General features: G+C 43.5%; 1 protein-coding gene across 1 annotated transcript; it reads right to left on the bottom strand.

Moving 5' to 3' along the window:
- Positions 1–524: 524 nt before the first annotated feature.
- Positions 525–24,634, bottom strand: stk40 (serine/threonine kinase 40). Its single transcript, XM_083910302.1, has 11 exons — positions 24,602–24,634; positions 18,875–19,001; positions 18,285–18,370; positions 17,488–17,631; positions 15,594–15,818; positions 15,096–15,148; positions 9,326–9,441; positions 6,029–6,173; positions 4,591–4,710; positions 4,321–4,405; positions 525–2,873 (listed from the first exon to the last, which is right to left on the bottom strand). Exons 2-11 carry the CDS (start codon positions 18,990–18,992, stop codon positions 2,655–2,657), a joined length of 1,311 nt encoding a protein of 436 aa, XP_083766428.1. The 5' UTR covers positions 18,993–19,001; positions 24,602–24,634; the 3' UTR covers positions 525–2,654.
- Positions 24,635–24,681: the final 47 nt, after the last annotated feature.

The following is a 24,681-nucleotide window of genomic DNA, read 5'->3' on the forward strand; positions in this document are numbered from 1 at the left end:
CGAGAGAAGAAGAAGAAGAAGAAAAAAAAACAAAAGATGCTACTTGTTCGTGAATGCGGCCGAGAGGATTAGATTAAATTAGGATGAGAGAACAGAGCTAACGTTAGAGCTAACGTTAGAGCTAACGTTAGAGCTAACGTTAGAGCTAACGTTAGAGACGTTAGAGCTAACGTTAGAGACGTTAGAGCTAACGTTAGAGCTAACGTTAGAGACGTTAGAGCTAACGTTAGAGACGTTAGAGCTAACGTTAGAGCTAACGTTAGAGACGTTAGAGCTAACGTTAGAGCTAACGTTAGAGCTAACGTTAGAGCTAACGTTAGAGACGTTAGAGCTAACGTTAGAGCTAACGTTAGAGCTAACGTTAGAGCTAACGTTAGAGCTAACGTTAGAGCTAACGTTAGAGCTAACGTTAGAGCTAACGTTAGAGCTAACGTTAGAGCTAACGTTAGAGCTACCGTTAGAGCTAACGTTAGAGCTAACGTTAGAGCTAACGTTAGAGCTAACGACGCTTCTTAAAGCTGCGAGAACAGACGTTTGGAGCCCGTTTCGAACCGGGAAACGAGCGCCAGTGGTTTAGAGGTCAGGTGGGTAAAGTGGGCGTTCGTCTACAACTACTGAATAAATAAATCAACGAGGAAATTACAAAAAGGGGAAAACAAAAGCAGATACGACAACATTTGAAATACTCCAGAGTCTATGTTCATGCGATCGGTTTGGATATAAATAGAAAGAAAATCTAGAGAATCTGAAGCAGGTACCAATACACAAAAGGCAAGTTGCAGTGTACAGATGCCTAACAGTCACTGGTTTGTAGCTTTGCCATGGTTTTGAAGAAACACTTTTTAATAATAAAAGAGAGTATTACAGTATGGACTGCCAGCCCAGCAGCTGCTCGCTCTCCCAAACACACACACACTGAACTGAACGGCGGCCCATACGCAACATTTCCCCCGCGATCTTAAGAGAGCATCCATGATCATCGATAAAATGATTTTTTTTTGTTTTTTGTTTTTTAAGTCGAGCCTCGTCGCTGCGAGGTCTCGCTCTGGTTTTTCACAGTGTCCGCCACCGGGGGCAGGCCAGAGACGTGGAGACGCAAAGAGTGGAGAAGCTTTAACAGAGTTTTTAACAGCCCCACGGACTCTTATCCTGAAAAACACACTCACACACACACACACACACACACACTCACTCACACACACTTATGGATACTGCAGACATTTTAAGGTGTAGAATGATGGTTCACATTCATACTGAAAGGTTTGTCTTGATGATGATGATGTTGAGAAACAGGGAAGATGGAATCCCTGGAAGTCATTTTTGATTCTGAATGAGGACGACTGTGGGTACCAGTTTCCTTGGCTGAGAGTCATTTTAAGACATTTTTTTTGGCAGCAGAGACGACGTGACCGTGCCTAATCTTCACTACAATGGCACTGAGGGAAGCGTTACCATTAGTTTGCCTTGGCAGCGAGGAGGAGCCGACAGTTTCGTGTTTTTTTTTTTTTTTTTCCCTCTCCCTTCATTCAGTTCTTGGCGTTGTGACTTCCAGGTACTTCACGCTAGCTGCCTAGATGCTAAAGAGTTTTTGTTCCACGGGGGGGCAAAGCAAAGCAGGAGATGTAAATGCAGTCTGTAAATACCAAAAGAATGTTTGTACTTTGATATCTTTAAAGCAAGGTTAGGGATAAAAATGCTACTTATTATGGTAATTTGATATATAAAAAAAAAGAAGCTTATTCAGATTTTCTCGAAACCACAGTTAAAACAAACGAACGAACGAAAAAAAAAAAAAAGGTTTCAGAGCACCGTCGCTCCGACAGAAAAAACATTAATGCTTTATGTCACTGGTAGCATCAAGACTCCATTGTTACAATCCCTTGTCTCAGAACAGTGAGCATGGTTTACCAACAGAGAAGAGAGACAGAGAGGTAGATTGATTTTTTTTTGAAGTCGGACTCTAGATCATAAACAGAAGCGAGGAAGGAAGGAGTGGAAAGAAGAGGGCGGGGGATGGAGGTATAGAGAGGTGACTGTTGTTGTTGTGATCTGGTGATCTTAACTTGAGGCAATAACATTAACCACTGGGAAGAGGAATGGGGTTGCTACATGATTCCTGGCCCCTGTATTGCTCAGGAGGTCCAGACTTGATGGGTAAAGTGTTACAGTATGGAGGATCTTGAAGGTGGAGCAAGAGGAAGAGGAGGAGGAGGAGGAGGAGGAGGAGGGATATGGGATTAAATTGTCTCTTCAACACTCGAGGCAGAGCCTCGTGTTAGCCCCACTTGCGAGACTGCGCCATCGGGGTTTAATTGCACAGTGTGATCTGACTTGCGGGGGTGACCTGAGGGCAGAGGGTTATCCTCCTCCAGGCCTTTCCACGGTCCACTAGAGGATCCAGAGACATGAGGAGTGAAGTTCTGGGTTGGCAGTTTGTTCTCGTGCCCCCCCCCCCCCCTCATGACATCGCTCCGACTAGCTCGCCCCCAAAAGCCCACCTTTGGGATTCGGGGTACCTGTGTCCCTGGTTTAGGGCCCCCACGTATTCAAGTTCAGCTTCTCCCTCTGTCCTCTCTGGACTCCACAAGTGTCCTTTACTCCCCCAACAAGGAGACCAGAGCGGCTAGGATGGGGGGGGGTGGGGTGGCTGGAGACTACTTCCGGAGGAAACGTTGTGCCAGGATGGCGGCGTCCAGCGGGCTGACGGGCTGGGCGTCGTGGCCCAGGCGCCTCACGGGTGGAATGCTGCCAAACTGGCGCTTGGTGAGAAAGCTCTTGGCCTCGTGGATAGTGTTCTTCTCTTCGGCCAACAGCAACTGCTGCCGCATGTAGTTCTCAAACTCGTACTGCGACGACTCTTCTATCACCTTGGCCTGAGGGGAAGAAAATGATATACTGTTCAGTCTGTTCATGCTGCAGCATCTGGGCCCAGTGACATTAACGTGATCTTCAAGCACAGTTGCTGGGTGAACATGAGGAAAGTCAATTGTATTGCTTTAAAATCACACTTTGACGTTACGTTCTATATTATTTTTGTTCCTAGATGCTTTACCTGCTTGTTTTTAAATCACACTTTTATTGCATTTTATGCATTCAATTTGCATTTTTAATGTAATGTTGAAATGTTCTCTGCTCCTGTAAAGTAAAGCCCAATTTATACTCCTGCGTAAAGTGCTCTACGTAGGTTACGCAGAGTCCTCTGCGTCGTCTCCGACTGCACAAAATATATTTTTAAGTGTCCGTCACTCCGTCAAGGGACAAAACGGAGACGGCAAGAGCTGCGATTGGTCCTCAGGACCGGCCGAGCTAACACAGTGCGCACCGAGCGTCCACAGAGGCGGAGCTGATCACCGCCGACAACGTCGCTGCCGAACTATAAATACGTCATATCTTAACACACACAAACCACATGTTTAGACTCTAAATGGCCAATTTCTCGCCTCAAATTATCTTAAAACTGCGTTCTGTGACACAGAAAAGTTACAAACGGCCACTGTTTCAACAACAACAACAGTCTTTCTCTCTCGGACGCCATTGCTCACTGTAGCCAGAAGCGCAACGACCTTGCGCAGCGACCCCTGCTGATCGGGCGGGAAATTGCAGCGCATATCCTGCACCGCGACGCAGAAGTATAAAGGCTCGAGGGGTCTCCGTGGTTACGCGGTCGGATAACGCATTACGCAGTCGGAGAAGTATAATGTGGCCTTAAGAACGGTGCTATATATGAATTACTTCATAAACAAAATAAACCACGTCCACTGTTGCACATCAATACATCGGGTCAAGACTCTTTCGCACTAAAATGATCGGTTATATCTGAGATTTCTGAACCTGGATGAATCTGATTTTGAAAAGATGATCAACACCATCCTCGGTGCTGGTGGTTGTTGTTCTGCCCTGTGGCATTTTTCTCTACCTTCTACTAAATGTGACATCACAAACTTGCAGTAAACAAAACGAGGTCAGAGTCATATATTCATAACTATTTTGTATCTCCCTGCTTTGGTCTGTTTTTAGCCAATAATGATATCCACTACAATAAAGTAAGAAGAAAATAGGGTTGTAAAAAGAAAGGTTTGCTCAAGACCTTCATGGCTAACGACTATGCTATCGTCTAGAAGATGACTGCGCCTCTTAGTTTTGTGATGGAATCGATGCTAAAAATAACAATAAATTAGCGTTTCTACATCCCACGTAGTCATTTTTACCCAGAGATTTTTTTTTTCCACCAGTGGGGATTGAGTATCGTTATCAAGTGTCAATTCCTTATCTCAAGTATCTCTATTCTAGTCGTTTATAGGCGTTTACCTGACAATTTACCTCTTGTAGATGTTCTGGGTGATTGATTTGGTCATCGATATCTGGCACCACCTGCAGAGGGCCACTCAATGACGAAACAGATTGCCTGTCGTTAGAAAAGCACAGTGATAATGATTAAAAACTCAAAGCGTCTACGACGAGAAACAAAAGCAGTCGGTTAAAAAAAACAGAAAGAAAAAAAAACGTTTCATTCACAGCAATTCATTCCAAGCACTTTTGCTGTGAAGACTATAGTAGTTTTTTTTGACCGCCAGCAGGGGGAGCAATTACCACGAGGCAATGATGGCACTGAGCGACTCCAGCACCTCGCCTGCAGTCAGCCTCTGCTGAGGATCCAGCACCAGCAGCTTTCGGATCAGGCACACTGTGTTCTCTGACACACGGCCGTCCCTGTGAGGAGGAGGAGGGGAATGGAAAGATGGGTAAGTTTTCTCATTAGTGAAACATAATAACATATGAATCATCAATAATCTCTGTCTCACTCTGTTAATGTTTTGCATTTTTAGGATGTCAGATCTATACTTTTTGATTAGATTATTTTAGGTTTATGGGGAAATCAGCAAATATCACTGACATAAATAAATATGAATAAAATAAAAATATTATTCAGCGCAAACTGTGCTTTTTGGAGTCAGTGTCAGACGACCAAGAGGTGACGGACACAAGCAGGGTCCCAAACATCTGAAAGTGGTCTCCAAGACTTTTGGATCCCACTGTATACAAATAATCATTTTTATTTTTATGATCATTAACGTGTTTTGTTTACACTCATGGTTTCACTCTCACCCTACCCTCAAGTTACATTTGGCAACTATGGGCTGAAAGGTTTGAGGAACATATCCAATAGCAATTTTTTCAGACAGATAGTGCACTTTGTTTGAAAACATGCAGAACTGCTGATATAAAGTTAACACTGAATGAGTGAAAGTTAATTTAAAATTCAAGTTAACATGTTATGACACAATTTTCATGTGACGGGTTAAGAGAATTACGTTTTGTTTAAGCATTTCCCTACTCGGTGAACCACCAGATACCATCGTATTGTCAACTACTCTATTTTTAATGCAAGAAAGAGAACTTAAAAACATGAATGCACATTACCGAAAGTAAGAACTACTGTGTCAGGTTTAGACATAGACTACTCAAAAAAAGCTAGGGATATTCAACAAGAATACAAGAACTTATGAAAAGTTCATGCTACAGTGATATTCTACCATGACAGCAGGGCATTTAAGTAGAAGGAACAAAAAGTGTTCTTGTTCTCATGATGTCAAAATGTGAACATCACGATGAAGACGACCGTTTGAATACAAATCGTCATTGAACCAGAACAACAATTAACTGCCACTACATCAGACGGTTGTTGTGACTTTTGCAGTTAATCACCTTGTTAGAGAACAGCATGTTATTCAGTAAATACTGAAACGTTGAACAATTGGACATGAGCGTTCAAAAAGTTGAGAGAACCTGTAAAGGTTATTGTGCATTTTAGGTGCAGCCAAACATCACCAACTTTTCGTGAGTAGTGCATCTTATAAAGGTCACACTCCCCGATAGGGGTTTATATATCGTGTGATTTGTATACTATTTTAAATAAATAACAAAACATAACTGATAAATGAAGTGGAGATTGAGACGTTTGTCGTGAGAGAGAGAGAGAGAACAAGAGAGTACTGAACGCAGTACCCGAAACCGATCGTGCACTCACTCTGGGATGGAGTACTCTGCAGCCTTGATTTTGCGGAAGAGCTCTTGAGGTATGCTGTCATAAAAGGGAAACTGGCCGTATAGCATTGTGAAGAGGACCACGCCAAGGGCCCACATGTCGCTGGGTTTCCCACGGTACGGTCGACCTAGAAACAGGAACGCGAGAGGATGACGATGCTTGCGTGACACTTAAAAAGAGAGATTCAAATCAACATTTTCTTTGGTGACACGCTTTTGGCCCCCGTGTGACTCACAGAGCGTCGATAAACCCTTTCGTAAGTTCGACTCCTGGCAACTCGCCAGACGTCTAATGATTAACACGACGTACAAAACAAACACAAGCAGCAGTGACGGCGTATCCGTTATATTTTCCTCGAAAATTTACAGCTCACTGTTGGCTTTTTTAAAATGAGAAGTGTTTTCATAATTAACCCTGAGCCACTAAATCAGCCGTGGAAGCTGGCGAGGGTGGAGCATCACGGCTGTGCATGACCATAGGCAGTGTTATTACAGCCAGGCAGGCGGCAGTAACAACAGCAGCAGGCAATTATGTTACAGCCTGTGAGACGCACACACACACACACACACACACACACACACACACACACACACACACAAGCAGGGGGGAGGGGAAGGGGGTAGATGGGAGTAGTTTCCCTTCAGTGAGTCATCAGAGTGTGAGTCACTGAAGCTCTATTTAATTGTGTGCCTGTCACGTTATGCTGATATACACGCCCAGGTTTTTTTTTTTTTTTTCCCCCTCTACAGTTTGAGTGTCTGGAGGTGAATGATAATTGGTTGAAATAAATCTTCTCGATCTTGTTCACCGTCCAGGATGTTCCTTTTGGAAACCAGCAATTAAACGGACAGGACTGGGGTCAGCCCAGCCACGGTGCAGTGCATGCACAAGCATCGTATTAATTGACGGGGTGCATAATGCATTGTTGCTTTGGGCAAAACAAGCATTGTGCAGCTGAGCAAACAACAACAACAACTATTTCACACAAAGCCGGAAGCGACAACCTCTGCAGACGCCAAACGTGGGAAAACGCGACATCGCCGCGTAAACACAAAACGAAAGAAACAACCTATTCCCAGCTTTTGACAGTGTGTGATTGCAACATAAGCTCTTTTTGTTGCCTAATAACTCGGAAAAATCAAAGCACAAGACTGTCGGCCAGATGTTATGCAACGGTCAATGAAATAGTCACAGGATCCAGTCTGGACCTTAATACCCATTTCTGATTAGGAAAAAAAAAAGCATCGACTTCTTAGGTGATCTGATCACAAGTGTCCAAAGTAAACATGAACCAACCAGATCACGGAGATCTGACGACTCCAACCACAGCTACATTTGTACACAATACTATAATGTACAAAACGTGCCACATTGGAGAGGCAAAAGGCAACTTTCTCAAAAGGATGCAGCACGAGCAAAATGCTAATAAGTTGACTTTTCCTGTATGCTGTGTCAAAATGCATGAAAAACACTTAAAGGTGACACCCGAAGGTTATTATATCCATTGATACGCTGTAAACTTAAAAAAAAAATGTTCTGGCCAATAGAATAGCACAGTGAACGCAACAATTATTGGGATTAATATAGTTTTTTTTTTTTTAAATCACATCACACTGTGCTATCCGTGAAAAAAGTTGTCCATTCCCCCATTAAAAATGTCCTCATGCTATGCTACCCAAGGCCCTTTCTTCATGTTTTTAATTTCACCACCCATGTTAACAGATCAGAGAGTTCATCCTGCAAGCCTACTTCCGCATCTCACCCATTTTTAGTTTGTGGTTCCCAAGCAAAAAAGATCCGTTGATAATGATATTGACATTTCCACCAACATGAAAACATAAACCTGACACATTTTGCTGCAGTTTTAGTGTCTATTCTCCCTTTCTCGCCGTCGAAGGTAAATCCATGTCGCATTACGCGGAGAGACGAGTGAGCTAAACGCGGGGCAAGACGCAGCTGCAGCAGCGCTGCACACGCCACGCAGCCAGCGTGAACCATAACAGAACTATGTACAAAATAAACTACAGCTGGTTGGCCTGAATATGCTCAGGAATAACTCCACTCTGCTTAAAAACGCAAGACAAATTGAAACAAATCAAACTCAGCGGGACAAGTGCGTCGCTGCCTTCCTCCCCGTTTAGTCGTCGCAAACTTGTTTATTTGAATATACGGCAGGGCAGGTGGTCACAACTGTTAAATTGGTCATCGAATTAAGAAATGGTAAAAACGGGTACATGGCCTTCAAAAACCAAGATGACTGTCTAAATCAAATCTACACAACTCTTAATCTTTAAAGAGGAACTAGACCGGAAGTTCCTATTATCGCTGTTTTTTTTGGTGTGTATCTGCGTCATTACCTTGTTTATGAAGCCCTGACGGTTCTAAACAAACAGTTCAGCCACTGCTGAGAACGTTGTGTTTTATTGTAATCTCGGGGCTCAACGAGATCACTGAAAATCCCGTAATAGTTACGTAAGCAGCGGTTCTCCTGAACAACCGATCGTCCCGCTCCGGGCACTAGTCCGGGCACATCCGGTTGCGTACATTGAACCGCAGAAGAAGAATAACGTCCGTTGTGGAGGTGTTTCACGAGCGACAGTGTCTTCTGACTCTGGGTCTGACTCCGGTTTAAAGTCATAAAAGGGACTGTGGCGGGGAGTCGTGACGAAGCTATTTTTAAACACTGTTAAAACAATGTTTTGATAATGAGGAGCAGTGCATCTGCCGTTCCAGAGGGGGGCGCTGCGCTTCTGAGAACGGATGTGCTAGATAGTACTGGCCAATCACAAGACTCTGTCTTCTGGGGGTGAAAGTTCACTCTGAAACATCGCGGCTGAAAATCACTGTCAGAAAAGAGGATTTCTATCGGCTAGTTTACAGCAACTAGGAGGTTTTTGACCATAAAAACAAGTTAATGTATGTAAGTAGACCTCCATAACTAACATATATGTGCAACAGGACCACTCTATGTGACCTTTAAAATAAAATGCAATATTCTGTTCACTGTCCACTTGTGTTACAGTCGGCCAAGATGCATGTTATCGTTGTATGAACGGACACTGAGGAAGGACTTCTCAAGCTTGGGAATTCAGGTGGGAATTCCCTCTTGAAATAAGGTGCGACCGTCATGTTTTTCAATGTGACAAATCTAAGTGATGCACACGCCTCAAAAAGGCTGAACGCTGGGAAAACAAACATCATTATGCACACCGTCGGGAAAGTAACTCGTTTTGATGAATATCCTGTCGTTTAAAATACAAGTTCTTTTTTTTCTCTTACCACTTAATACATCGGGGCTAATGTAGGCTGGGCTTCCTCTCTGGTCTTTCAGCAGGTCGTCTTCACTCACCAGGTGTTTTCCCAGGCAGAAGTTGGTGATAGTGATTCGATGAGTCCTACAGGCAAACACAAACAAGCAAAACGCACCTGATCAACACCTGACTTTGGATCAGAGAATCCCTTTTGGCACAAATATTGAGCCAAGCATTTCCCCTTTCTAAACAAGTTGCTTGGGACTTTCTATTTAACATGATGAAACCAGGATGTTTAGAGTGTGAGTCATTGCACTAATTACCCAGAGCATGAAGTAGTTTTTAAAATAATTTAATGCTTCACTTCACATCTCATAACTGCCAGATGCAAAACACGGTATGCACACCCAGTCTCCCATGACGTTAGATTTAATTAATTTAGTTTGATTCAATACGATATTCCTTGTCTTGTGTTTTCAACACAATACTTCTAACACCCTCCAAAATGGTTGTTTCAAGTATGTTAACTGTTGCTGGATAAACTTTGGTCTTATAGTATAGACCGTGCACGTGTAAGGTGACAAAAAGTTATACACTAAAACTGTAAAATGCTTCAATACATGCATTTTCTGATTTATTTGGCTTCAGGCTTCCGTCAGTGCTTGGTTGCATTTTAATATCATCTGCTACTTCTCTTACAGCAGTAACTGTAGAACTTGTTGGCATAGCAAACATGAAATTCCTCCAAACTGCTGATCCTTTTTTTTTTTTTTCCAAAGCTTCCACTGTGCTATGTTAACTGGCATAACAAATACACAAGCACACTGCTGTCACATGATACTAAAACACACAAGCAACAGGCTAACAGAATGATTATTAAATCAATAGATCAGCCATACAGTGGTCCATACCAGATGCAGCTGTAACACAGTATTCAGTATTAGGTACATAAGTTCCCAACCTTTTAGAATCCAATCTGGCTTGGGCATGCAAAGCCCCCCACCCCCGAGCACTAAAGCGTTAAACTGCCATAGACCATCTTTTTTTTCCACACATGCATAAGTAATGAGTGGTCTCTGAAACACTTAATCAATTTAAAGTAATAATTATCCCTCATCTGTTATCGCTTATTCTGTACATGCTTGTCCTAGTGCTCTTAAACATGAAGGGACCGATTTTGTGTCTTCTGTGTGGTTTCGTCTTCTTCACATGCAGCAAACTGTTGATACTACTGCTGATTCAGCTCAGTCACAGTAAACTGTAAAGCCACTCGTATGCTAGTGCTCACACATGACTGTGTCATCTTTGTCACAGTTCTTAAGTTTGTCTTTGAGCCTCTCTTTAACTTTTTTTTGCAGTGGCAGTCAGATCAGCAGTGAAGCCACGGTATCAGATATCATTTATCTGTGCACAACTTTGACTGTTACACAATGTCAAATGTCTGCAGAAACCAGCATCGTTGGACTTTTCTTTGCTCCCTTTCTCTTCATACTGCTGATGTGCAATTAGAAGAAGTTTTATATCTGGTTCTGACACTTTTTTTTATTTTGACATCCATGTGGGCATTTACACCTCACATGCCTGTAAATCAGGGGAAAGGTCCAGTGACCACGTAACAGGGAAACCCAAACCCACTGCTGCTTACTCTGCAGCAGGAACTCGGTCTGATATTTCTGCTGCATGTTGTTATCTCGGCACTCTGCTGTTAGGGGCGTATTTCGATAGAGCTGCAAAACACCTTGCAAAACATCTGCTCTTCTGATTCTTGTAAGTTTTGAACTTTTTTTGAAAAGGCTATTTATGTCTTGCCATAAACAAACTGGCTGGATTCTCATGAGTCAGAGGTGGGGCCGACTTTAGTGCGTGAACCCAATTTCCCAAAATACAAGTATTTTTAATGTTTTGTTTTGTCCGAATACCAACTCATGGGAACACAGTCAAAGACTTTGACTCACTCCAAACTCACTCAATAACATACAAGATCACTGATACAATTTACAGTCTTAATTATATTGTATTTAATGTCCAAATCTTTTTTCTCCACAACCATCTGGTGACCTGCAGAAACTATCCCAAACCCTCATCTCTCCCTCTTGAAAAATATACTCAGTGCAGATAAATCAATAATTGAAAATAATAATGATTTATTTTATTTTTTTTACAAGACTGACAAAATAATTGTCATGTAAATGTTTAAAGGTGCATTATGTAATAAATCTAAAGCAACTGGCCATAAAATCCTCCTAATATGTCACAGAGACTCAGGAATAATGTTCATATAACAAACTGAACTCACCAACAACAACAGTACAGACACAATATTTGCATTAAAAAAAATATTTTGCAGACTGCAAATCATGCTTACGTTTTGAAATCATGTTTTGGCATGTGGCGCCACCTACCGCCGTCTACCAATCAATGCAGTCAGTAGAGTCTCAGCTGCCGAGCAACCACGGGTTGGCAGTTGCGTCAAAAAACGAAAACCTAAAAATCCTCGGTATTTCGAATTTGACTGTAGTAGCCGTTTTTGGCCACATTCTTACATATGGCACCTTTAAGTTTAGGAACGGCGTGAAATCATCCGAGTGATTCACGGACAAACGGCCGATTTCTGCAGAACCTCTCTTTCTCTGCCGTTTCAACACATCTCTGTAGTCGCATCTCACCAAGTCATTTTCTTGTTGTCTTTACTTTGCTGAATGCGCATAAAGTTTAAATAGAAAAAAATACAATATACAACACGAGGGAAACCGCATACATATGTGCAGGCACTGTCGTTTCAGCGAGGACTTCTGCAGATCAATCAACCACAGACGAGATGACTCACTTTTGTCACGAGAGTCTTAAAACTCTAAAGCGCTAGGGCATGAACAGATTCACTGAAATCCCAATGCAAGCGTAGGCTCATCATAGAGTAAGTTTATTGATGACTAAAATCATCACTTTAGCGGATGAGGACAAAACCAAATCAAGACCCCGGCACTTCAAATGTCTGACAAGAACCAAAGCTCTTACCAGCAGCGTTTGATTGATTTAGTTTCTGTGAAAACAAAGATTTCTCTCTGAGTCATCAAGGTAAATTTATTTTGCTCGTGGCAGAGTGAAACCTAACTGTATTAAAACCCAAGGACGGGACTTTCAGTTTGTTCTATATCACCTGTGAGAAAGAAAATTTAAAAAAAAGAAAAAAGCCGCAAATCAACAAACATATGAGTCAACCTGTGGCTTGGGATAATTGCCTTTATGACTAAGCCTGTATGGTGATGGGATGACAGATACATATAAACAAAAAAAAAAAAAAAAAAGTCATAAAGATTTACATGGACAAACTCGCAACTTCAAGAGCAATCGCATGCTGAGCCTGCAGGAAATAAAACGCCATCAAAAGCACAAATCCACAGGAAAAATCAGCCGCGGTCTGGTGCCTTAGTCCTCTCTCGATCACGCTTTTCACCCACATCCTCTTTTTGAAATGTCTGAGGTCAACAGCTTCCCCTATTCTCTCTCACTTTCACACCCTGCTCCATCACACATATACACACACACACACACACACACACACACACACGCAACACAGCTCCCATTACATTGTCTGGAGCCAATTCCTGTCAAACACTCAGCAACAGCCTTTCAAACCTAATGCTCCAAGCTAACTCTTCCCTTTTGAACATTCAGTCCACATAATTTGCAGCTACTTATGCGATTCAGCTGCTTCGACGGCTTTTGTGGCGCGAGTCTCCACAACCGTATAGCGGCCTCGAGACGTGTCAGAGGGTGAGCCAGAGGAACCGAGCGCGGCGCTTCAAGGACCCTTGACATAAAAGCTTCCCTTCGTGAAGAAGTCTGTCCTTTTGTCAGTGTGCATCACGACCCAGGTCTCTATTCTTGCACCGGAGATTGTGCAAATGAAAATTGCATAGCCGCCTCATAAGGCAAGCGTCCCAGGGGTTTGGAGAGACCGCACCATCTCCGCTTCCTGGTCATGTGACCCCCGGGTAAGTCAGGAAAACAGAAACCCAATGCACCCAAAGACTTCTCCCCCCCACCCCCCCACCCCTGCTGAAAATACACCAGCTGAGGAGAAAGCGGGTCAACCGCGGGGCAAGTTCTGAGACAGGGACGCTTCATTTCTGAGAAATGTTACAAACCGATGATTTATAGGTTTGTACTTCACCTCAGCTTCAGTGCGGCTCAAACTTCATACTAAAATGCCAGACAAATTACCGTTTCAGTGGGTATTTCTTCTAAAATGTACGTATGCTGTACTATGAATGCCCCCTTTAGACATACAACAACAAAATGTAGGACCCCTAACGAATGATTAATGACATTGTGCTGGCTTTGTATGAAGAATTCTTACATAAACAAAGCAAAGCTTGTTGATGGCATTTCACAGAGTTATGACAAGCAGAAGGAGAGGGAATTTTTTTGGGGTTTGGTTTGCCTTTTAAATTGACCCGTGTCTTTCCCTAACTGACTGGACAGATAGAGAGGGTGGAGTTGACGGGAGGAAAACACGCAGGCAGGCAAGCAAAGTATGATGCATAAAGGAGGAGGGCAAAACAATGAGACACGGGAAAAGGATTGGGGTGTAAAAGAAAACAAGAGAAAAAGCAGGGAAGAGGGTAAAAAAAAAAAAACGATGACTTGTGTTTGTGCACTGTGTGTATGACATGCATTGCGGTGTGAGTCAGCTCTGAGCTATGGGGCCTTTGGCAGGCCTCTCCTTTGTCTCCAGTTGGGACGGAGTGTTCTGCCTGTCTGCTCCTCTACCCACCACCCTCCTCTCCTGGCCAAAACACTCTCCTGTTTCATCACCACCACCACCATCAATGCTACTACTGCTGCTGCTGCTGCTGCTGCAGGTGGTGTTGGGGGCAATGGGCGCCGGTGCCCGAGATGAAAAATGCGTACGAGATAAAAGGATGAGCCTGGGGAGGTTTCATCTCAAAAGCACCCACTTAGACATGCAGATTATATGCAAGTCATCAAAAACGTCTGTGGAACAACTGCATGATTATACTCAAGTGTGACGCAAACCTCAGAGGGTGTTTGGATGGAGGTGAGACTGTAGGTGTAGTGTGTGTGTGTGTGTGTGTGTGTGTGTGTATCGGTGTTAGTCATATTCTTCCAAATCAAAAGACTGTGGGATGATAAGTCTCCAAGAATGCGTGTGCCTCGTTCAAACATTTTAGAGGAAAAGTGCAAAATCTAGCCAAAAAACATAGATTAATTCACATTGGAGAGCAAATGGCAGTTTTTCTTACCACTAAAAAAGATTGACTTTTATCCCCTGACTACACACACACACACACACTAAACACAATCCATCTCATACACCAAGTGTATACGGTGTATGAACACAGCTTTACGGACAGGTAGCTCTCCTTTAGTGCAGCAGTCTGAGGTGCACTCGACAGGGTTTGGGTTGCTTTACAACAGCTCCTGTTCCCCCCACTCTCCAACTGAGAACATGACACTGGCATATACCCTGCCCCTCTTCTGCACCACTGTCCAGTTCACCATCCAGCAATCCAAACATGGGGGACGAATCATCAACTTTTACTCTACACACACAAGCGGTGACCCATAGTCAGGCACAAGAGAACCAGATTTAAGTCGCTGTGAATGTGAACTCCAAATGCACACAAGATCCTGGTTGCTAAAGGCCAGCGGATGCTTCTCGGACACGTGAGCAGAGACGGAATTACTCACTGGCAGGCGAAAAAATGACACGAGTCCATATAACGAGGACCGTAGGCGGCAAAGGGGCTGACGTGAGAAGAGTTTTATCTTACCGTTTGTTCAGCACCATATTTCCCAGCTTTAGGTCTCTGTGCACAATGTTTTTCTGTCAGCAAGAAAAAGAGAAGAAAATAAAATGTCATGTCAGTCCGAGTGAATCACTGGTATAAAAAAAAAAAAAAAAAAAAAATGTTTCTAGGAGTGGCACGGGGGAAATGAGTAATCAGAAAGTATGTGCCACTTCTAAACAAAACAATTTCTTCAACAGTTGACAAAAACACTGTAGTATCCCAGCTTTCTGCACTAAGAAATACACCAGTGGGATCAGCAGGAATGTGTTTTACTGGGCATTCAATTCCACCTTTTTTTTTCCCCAAATCAGCTTCGACTCCAATTGGCATTGGGTTAGGGGTGTTGGGATAAGCAAGGGAAAGCAAGACTCCAAGGTTCCACTGGAGCCAACACTAAACTGAGCCAAAAGCCTAAAAGATTTGTTGAATACATTGAAGTCTATGATGTAGTACCAGACATACTTATTCACATTCACTCACCTTATGAAGGGCCTCCACCACACGCACCACGTCGTAGAAGATAACGATGGCCTCGCGCTCACTCAGCCGCTTCTCTTTTATGACGTAATGCTGGAGGTTTATTAGATCTGCCGTCTTGTCACTAAAGTCATGCGCACATAGACAGTCCAGCACCAGGCAGATCCGCTTCTTCATCTTGCGCACTTTGTTGGCCTCCATGTCCTCTACTATTTCATAGGCTCGATCCTGAAGGAAGCAGAAAACGACAACAACAACAACAACGATGAATGCGATGAACGATCTGCAGCTCAGGAAGGCGCTCGCTTTTCTCAGTTTCACATTACATCACTGTTACATTGAGTCAATGCAAGTTGAGACATACGAAATGTGAATGCAGCAAACTGAATGGATTCTCTTTACCGAGCAAAGCTGATTCATTCAGCTTAGAAATGCATAGATTGAAGCAGGGCAGAGGCTATCAATCAACAGCCTGCAGGTATCCGATATGAATAAGACATTACTCCTACACACTGGGTGGTGGAGGGGGAATAACAAAGGTCAATGTTCTTTTTCCCATCTCCAGTCTTATCAGAGTCACCACTTATTATTGATTACTGTATCAGGTTGTCGGTGTTTTTCTTAGATGCAGTCAGCACCTCCGAAAGCGTACATTATTAACCGGGGTTGTCTCACAACGGAGATGCACTATAATAATCCAATCAATATTAAAGGCCTAAATGAATCTGAGTGCATGGCTCAATGCTGCTATTTTGAGAGCAGCTGCAGGATGGAACAGACAGGAAGTGAAAGAGAGACAAAGGAGGAAAACACAAGGGAGGGGGGGGGGGAGCAGGCGAGGGAGGGCAAATGGAACGATAACAAAGTTAGATGATGAGCGAGACGGGAAGACAGGTGAGGGACGGTAGGCTCACTGAGAAAGGATAGAAATTACTGTGTGACGAGAAAGTGTCTGCGGATTTATATGGCTATTAATGGTCGACTCACGTCTCTATTGAAAACCCCCGATAAGAATAACACAGTAATGACAGGCCTACATCCAGATACAGGGACGTTTTTTCTTTTAATAATCCACAGTGCGTTTCAGAATGTTTATGTGGCTGCATTGTTGTTCACTAGGTCCAGCACAAACGTGTGCTGATGTGCTTGAATCATGTGTGAATGACACAGCTTTGTGTATGAAGTATTGACTGTGATGCTAATGATTTAGCAACTAGCTGAGAGTTAGCACATCATCAGCTCATTTAGGAACAGACTGATCCATCCACACTACACCACAGAGACACTTCAATGTATTTCATTAGGCAGTTTGATTTGATATTAGAAATATGTGTCTTTCTTCTTTGATCCTTCTCTCTTAAGTATATATATAGTATATTTTGTTTTCATGAAACAACAAAAACAGATGATGGAAATACAGTGGTATGCAAAAGTTTGGGCACCCCTGTAAATTTTCACAATTTCCCTTTATAGAACCAGGAATCCAGTGACAAAGTTGAAGTTATGCAGGGGCTGGATCTTTCAACAAGACAACAACCACAAACACTGCTCAAAATCTACGAAGGCACTGATGCAGAGGAACAAATACTGTGTAAATGTGATGATTCTGTCTCTTCAGTTCCCAGGTGGTGTACATTTTTGAGGCTAAAATTCAGTGCCTACATTCAAATGGCCATATCGCCTTCAAATATTATCCGATTTGCATGCGTTGGACACTTTTGGAAAGCTTAGAAATCACACATGTACCTCTGCTTGTGACCGGTTTTGCCATGGCTGGCCACATATCATATAGTGCAAGGAGCTTATCTTTGGCACTGTTGTTATTCTTCGACTGGTGATGTATGAAACGCATGTCAATACAAATGTAGGTGCCAAACGAGTGCAGGTCTGAGTCTACCTGAAAGAGGCCGTGGTGGTGGACGACCCCATCCTGGTTGTGCAGTAGAGAAAGGAGGGAATACTCTGTGTGCAGCAGCATCTTCCCCTGCCTCTCCTCCTGAGTCTCGCCTGCAGAGTCCACTCGCTCCTCCAGCGTCAGGATCTGCCGAAACAACACATAAGAACAGAGCAAACATTTAGATGTCACAAGACGACTCGTACAGGATCAGAGAGTGGAAGGAGAGCTTTAGCTATTTAGCATGTGGCTAATCTTCAGTCCCACAAGTGAACTTTTTGACGAGTGGAGACATCAGATTGACTTACATCTGCTTAGCATTTGATACGAGGCAACAACCTGTGGAAGGAGACTGCAAAGTAGAAAAGCAGCTTTGAAAAATAGTGGCTCATGTACCAATGTGAAGGAAACGAGCTGTGCAGCAGACACTGAGGCGCTGTAGTCACGGGTTGGGGGGTGGGGAGGGGGGGGGCGGGGGTCTTGAACTGACTCACTACATGGTCATGAGGGTTTAAAGTTGACATTCCAGGTGGGGCACTACCTTCCTCCCCTCCATAGCCCTTCTCTTCCTACTAGCAGACATTGGATAGCCCCTATAAACATGTTGCCAAGCTGAGGTTTTGTTGTTTGCGTGCGACTAGAAGAGGGGGGCCATAAAGCGAACACCAAAAACAGGGTCAAAGGTTCACGTCTGTTGGAACATCGTAGCTTTGTTTTTCAGATATGCTCATGGTTTTATTCAAGCATGTGCTTAAACTCATAGGGTTTGTGAGGGATACAAAAAAAAACAACAAACTTACTTTGAGCTGATAGAAGTCATCTGTGCCATCTTTTCGGGCCAGACACTGCACTATGCTGGGCACTGGTGAGTTGCCCAGGCGAGGCCCTGCAAGGATAAGAGAAGGAACAGCTGCATAACCAAAAGGCAGGCAGGCAGACAGGCTGCATGCCGGAGTGCTGTCTGTCTCACTGCAACTCATTAAAGGCTTCATGTGCACGTTCCCATTAACACCCCGAGTGTAATGTTGTCTTTGGCACTTTGCAGTGCAAATAGTGGAGGAGTCGTGTCGTAGAAAACATAAAAAGACGTACAAGAGAAAGAAAGAAAGAAAGACATTTTTCCAGAGGGAGGAAATAACCCCGCTCCGGCGTAGACTCGGACCTTTCTGGTCGATGTCATGGGGATCAGCAAAATTCTTTGCATTCTTTCCTCAGGCGTGCACACACAGAGACACCCCACGACTCTCACTTTCAGAGATATAAATACCTGGCTACTGATTTCCTGCACACATGTTTAAGCTACACTTTCACAAACAAAAAAATGCAATTTACAGCCAACCTGCATGCTAATACTTTGGGGGTTTGTGCAAACACTGGTAGCGTTCCTTACCGAGGATGAAGGGCCCAGCTCTCTTGGCGTTACTACCGGATATCCCAGGACATTGCAGTTTGCTGGCTCTGCCTGATGACTCTCCAGCCCCCCTCTCCGACAAACGCCGCTTGGACATACTGGAGCTCTATGGGGAAACAAATCAGATTAGCACACAGGATAAAGATAGTGAAGTTCAACGACAAATTGCATACATGGAAGTACAATGACACCGATTGCAGATGATAAAAACAACATGAGCTTCAACCAAATGTATGTATTTGTTTGTTTTTTTAAATGAGAGCGTCTAAAAATAAAGACTACACCTAGAGCTTTAACAGCGGTCCTTCGGGATGGCAGGGGGTAAACTGATTAGCGAACAGAAGCAAGAGAAGGTAAACTTAAGGGCAGCTCCTCCCAGACTATTTTAAATACCCCTCCCACACATTTACCAACACCTCAGTGTGAATGTAAGGCCATTACAGCTCCATTCAGAATGATGGCTATTGGTGTCAAGGTTGACGCATCAGAGTCAATCCCCAACCCCCAACAGAAAAAAAATGCAAACGTGCCACAATCTGTAATTTAAATGCAAAATGTTTTCATATGAATGCATTCCACTAGCAAACAATTCTTAAAAACAGAGGCATTTTAATTCAAATGTTAGCAATAGGCCTAGTGCAGTAGACATTTCAATTAAAATGCATGCTTTCTCTGAAAATCTGTACAGCCGGCTTATCTAAGGAGACCTTCCTCTGAAAGGACAAGCATGCGGGAACAAGGCAGAAAAAAACCCCACCAAGGAACCAGATTCACATGCTAGAACAAACAGTGACACGGCGTGACACGTCATCATTACACAAAATAACTTTAACCGCCACAGCAGATCTACCTCCCAGAACTCGGAGAGCGAGAGGTATGCTTTGTTTACTGATACCAAGTTCCTTTGTGACGAAATCTCATTGGTTTCTCGTAACAGGGAAGTAGAGCCTTGAACCGAGAGGAATGATTCACCCTTCTGTCATCCCGAGTTTTCCGTTGGACAGAGAGTCTTAAATGTCCAGGTGATGACGCCGCGTACGAGTTCGAAATGCTCGCAAGCACACCGCGTCGAATGAAGAAGAATAGTAGAAAAAAAAATATTACACAGAATGTGGGCCCAAAACAGGAAACGCAAAGTGACATATGCACAGGGTAAGGCCTATGACTGCTAGCTGTGGTGTGCATATTTTAGCCAGCTATACAAGAGAGATGATTCACACCAATAAAAATCCAAAGCACCTCATCCACTGCAAACTTAACTGTGAAAATAGAAGTGATCATTACTGATCAGACATAGAAAGTAAACTATTTTTTCCAACTACAGACAGCACAAACCTCTACCTAGGTGATTAATTTTCCCCACAGTGTCATGTTACATTTCTTGAATTAACAGACCTATGGAGATACTATTGGCACTCGTCCACTACATATTACCGCCTCGACATGTTATGGTTGGTTTTCCATTACAATGTAGTACCTCCTCAGCGCGAGCGGGGTCACCACAGCATGGCTGCCCAACACTGCCGTTTCGGTGTACTGAATTATTAGAATCGTTTGATTAAAACGATTGCGATCGCAGGCTGTCGCTAAAATACACCAGACTCCTCTGTTGCATGGTGAGGTTTTCGACATTTCTTCGCTAAATGTTGAAGATTAACTCACATTTTCAGGATTGTTAAGTATTTTTTTTAACTTATCTACAATTCGGCATTGTTCGCTACGATTCTCGTGTCGGACTTCTTGCTCACGTCTCTTGTGACGGCGCTCTGACCAATCAGTAGACAGCAGTCCAACGACGTCACGCATCGTGTCAGCTCAGCTCGCTTGGATTGAATTACTATGCCATGAAAAGCGGAATATGACATACTTTTGTGTCAATTTAATGTACATTTTTTGCTGTGTTATTGACTTAACTGTAAAAAAAAAACTTGTCTTGCAAGCTTAATAGAAATCCTTAAATCGGCAACGATATTCAGATCATCACCAATATCAAATCTTGTCTACTTTTTAGTTGTGCTGCTCACAAAAAGACAAACGCAACCAAAAACACAACCTTTGTGACAACATTATATCATCTTCTTGTTACAAAACGAATCGTGTGCCACTCGCCAGTTGGCGTTTTTGGGCAGAGCGGAGGCAGGACAGTTGGCAGTCGGTATGAATTCTCACTTCCATGAGGCTTTTTGTGATCCCAGACAGCAGACAGTGTCATCGTCGTGTCTCTCGCCCATCTGTCTCCATCGCTGCTAGTCATCACCCACCGAGTCTGATGAGCTGAGGTTTTTCTGAGTGCATTTATGACACAAGCCAGAGTGACACCAAGTCACGCTGCCAATAGTAAAGGCCACATTATACTTCTCCGACTGCGTATGCGTTATCCGTCTGCGTCACCACGTAGACCACTCGAGCCTTTATACTTCTGCGTCGTGGTGACGGATAGGCGCTGCAATTTCCCGCCCGACCGGTAGGGGTCGCTGCGCAAGGTTGTTGTGCTTTTGGCTACAGTGAGCAATGGCGTCCGAGGGAGAAAGACTGTTGTTGTTGAAACAGCGGCCGTTTGTCACTTTTCTGTGTCCCGGAACGCAGTTTTAAGATAATTTGAGGCGAGAAATCGGTCATTTAGAGTCTAAACATGTGCTGTGTGTGTTAAGATATGACGTATTTATAGTTTGGTAGCGACGAAGTCGGCGGGGATCAGCTTCGCCCTCTGAAGCGTCCGGTGTTCACTGTGAGCCGGCACAGAGCAGCTTAGCTCGGCATGTCCTGAGGACCAATCGCAGCTCTTGCCGTCTCCGTTGTCCCTTGACGGAGTGACGGACACTTAAAAAATATTCCGTGCACCCGGAGACGACGCAGAGGCTCTTCGACAGGTTCTGCGTCGACGCAGAGGACTCTACGTAGCTACGCAGAGCACTTTACGCAGGAGTATAAATTGGGCTTAAGAGAGCATCTTACTCCAGAGCACGGAATACAACACGCGTTGCAGCGACTGCTGCTATTCAAAAGGCTCTGGGGAAGGAAATTGTTTCAACCCTTTTCATTCAGTAGTCAAAACTATGTACATACAGTGGAACTGCCACATAAAGGTTTACGTTTATACATTTTGATTGCCGTTGTACGAGCAAAATAAAGCACAAATATCCATACGTTTTTGTGGCCACTTCCTACATTTCTCCAGGGGAGATGTGCGACTAAAGCTGCATAAGACAAATTCTGATGCACACTGGACTTAAAAATACAAGACTGACTCATTGACAAAAAGTGCACCCAAGGCTACTCATCTACGGACTAAACACCAGCTGTAGTGCTGCAAAAGCCAAACCCAGACGCATCTAAAAAACCAAAAAGGTTAATGCCACCGACTAACGCACGCTGACCTGAATGACATCAGCGCGATGACAGCACACACACAGCTATCCTTTTTCCGTCACTGCCGTGCCTCTCTGCACAGCCAGTGATCTGGCAGGCGAGGGCTGCCTGTGACTGTAACCAGAGGGGACGACGAGAACAGATACCGCCTCTGAATCATATCACACAGAAAGAGGAGAGACACGCTGCTGGTGCCCACGGGAAATGTGGGCTCCCTAAATAGTATCAGAACAAAACAACCAAGTAGGTGTCTCAAGATCCACCCACCAAAAAACTCCAAGCTGCGCGTCTGGCTCTGCAAGAACTTAACTGACAATGTTTTGTTTATATCATGTATCGTGTATATAATCTGTCATCCATGAAAAATTGTGTAAAGTGTAAATCTATGTTTCTCGAACAACAAAAACAATGTCCTCAATTCAACTAAATATAGTGTACTGTCATTAAATGAGGAGCAAAGAAACCAGAACATAATCATATTAACCCTAGAACACTATCGCTCAAATTCAAAACACCATCACGAATGCCAGGTGATTTTTTTACCCCGAGATAACAAATACACCCAATAAAAAGTCATCAAAATATATCAAAACATGACAATACATGACACATTTGAATAGTGTTTTTTTTATTTATCTTAAACTGTGTCATGCCTAACAAAATGAAAGAAAAGCATCATGAAGGGACCATATAAAAATGGTGTTCTAGGGTTAAAAGGTCAAAGTCAGAGGGGGGTTGTTTTTCTGGCAACTCACTTAAACCATTTAAAAATGGCTGGCAAAGAATTTAGTAACTGGTGGTTACTAATCAATTACTTGATTAAAAGGTGCCATATATAAGAATGTGGCCAAAAACGGTTACTACATTCAAATTCAAAATACCGAGGTCTTTTAGGTTTCGTTTTCTGACGTAACTGGCAACCCGTTTTTGCCTCGGCAGCTGAGACTCTACCGACTGCGATGATTTGGTAGACGGCGGTAGGTGGCGCCACATGCCAAAACATGATTTCAAAACATAAACATGATTTGCAGTCTGCAAAATATTTTTGGTGAGTTCAGTTTGTTATCTGAACATTATTCCTGAGTCTCATATGTGACATATTAGGAGGATTTTTACGGTGAGTGGCTTTAGATTTATTACATAATGCACCTTTAATTGTTGGAGAATTGTTGCTTTATTGAGGAATTATTGACAGACTAATGCATAGTGAAAAATAATGCTATGTCGTCGTAGCCTTAAAGGCAAACATCGGGGTAGTAGCAAGATGGACAAAAGAACGAAACGCACATTTAAACAGGTGGTTAGGATTAAGGTCAGATTATAATGACCCCGATCAATGGAAGAACAAATAGAAACAATATCAAATAAAAGTAAACAACTAAAATCTACAGCAACCAGAAGGTCATACCGGTTTCAGTCCATGATGCTTGACTGACATGTCAATCAGTCATGTGAGGCAGCACACACACACACACACACACGCACGCACGCACGCACGCACACACGTTACCTAAACTGCAGCTGTTTACTTCACTATTGGAATAACACTGTCCCTGACTGCAGGGATAAGGTCACCTTGTAAAGACCGCTTGACGATAATAAACAAAACAACAACAACAACAAAAAGAGTAAATACAAAAAAAAAAAGGCACAGTCATGTCACACATTGTTTGGTGCCATTTTGCGACCACAAGGGTCTGGACACAGTGTTCACTTCTGGCAAGTGAAGCGAGACGTGCGGTGCAGCAAAACGCTGACGTTATGCCTTTTTTTTTTCAAAACTCGTGCAACACAAAACCCACTCACAACTAACATAGCTAACATGCTAACGCGCTTTTTAACCCACAGCAAGTTGCTATTCAATCACCACGAGACGTTTAATAATACACACATTATCATTGCACAGTATGTGTGTGTGTTGTAAGAAAGTGTGCGACTACGGTGGCTATTTTTTATACGAGCTAACCGAACGCTAACGTGAATTATGCCGTGTATATTAAGGTTAAACTTGGATGAAAGCGGAGTGAATTCCTCGGCTAAAGCCGCCGCTGCAGCTCCGGGCACACCGGGGCCACACAAAGAGGGACACACAACACGGGAGTCGCTGTCTCGAAGCGAACTACGCGGAGCGGCGTTGACCTAGCTTAAATGCTACATTCGGTGACAGAGAGGGTTAAAGTATAACTGCTGAGTAGCACCGAGCTACATGCTACACACGGAGCAGCCGGGAGGCCATTTAAACAATGTGGGTAACAACACTACAGCTGTGTGCTAGCTGTGCCATAAAGCTAGATATCGACCGCGTAGTCGCCCGCTGCCGCTGCCGCTGCCGCTTACCTCGAACCGAAACCGCCGGGTAAAGTCCGCCTCTTTCTCCTTATAACATTTCTTTGTGTTATAGACGCTGCTGCTGCGGG

This window comes from Microchirus variegatus (genome assembly GCF_963457635.1).
Source record: "Microchirus variegatus genome assembly, chromosome: 2".
NCBI lineage: Eukaryota > Metazoa > Chordata > Actinopteri > Pleuronectiformes > Soleidae > Microchirus > Microchirus variegatus.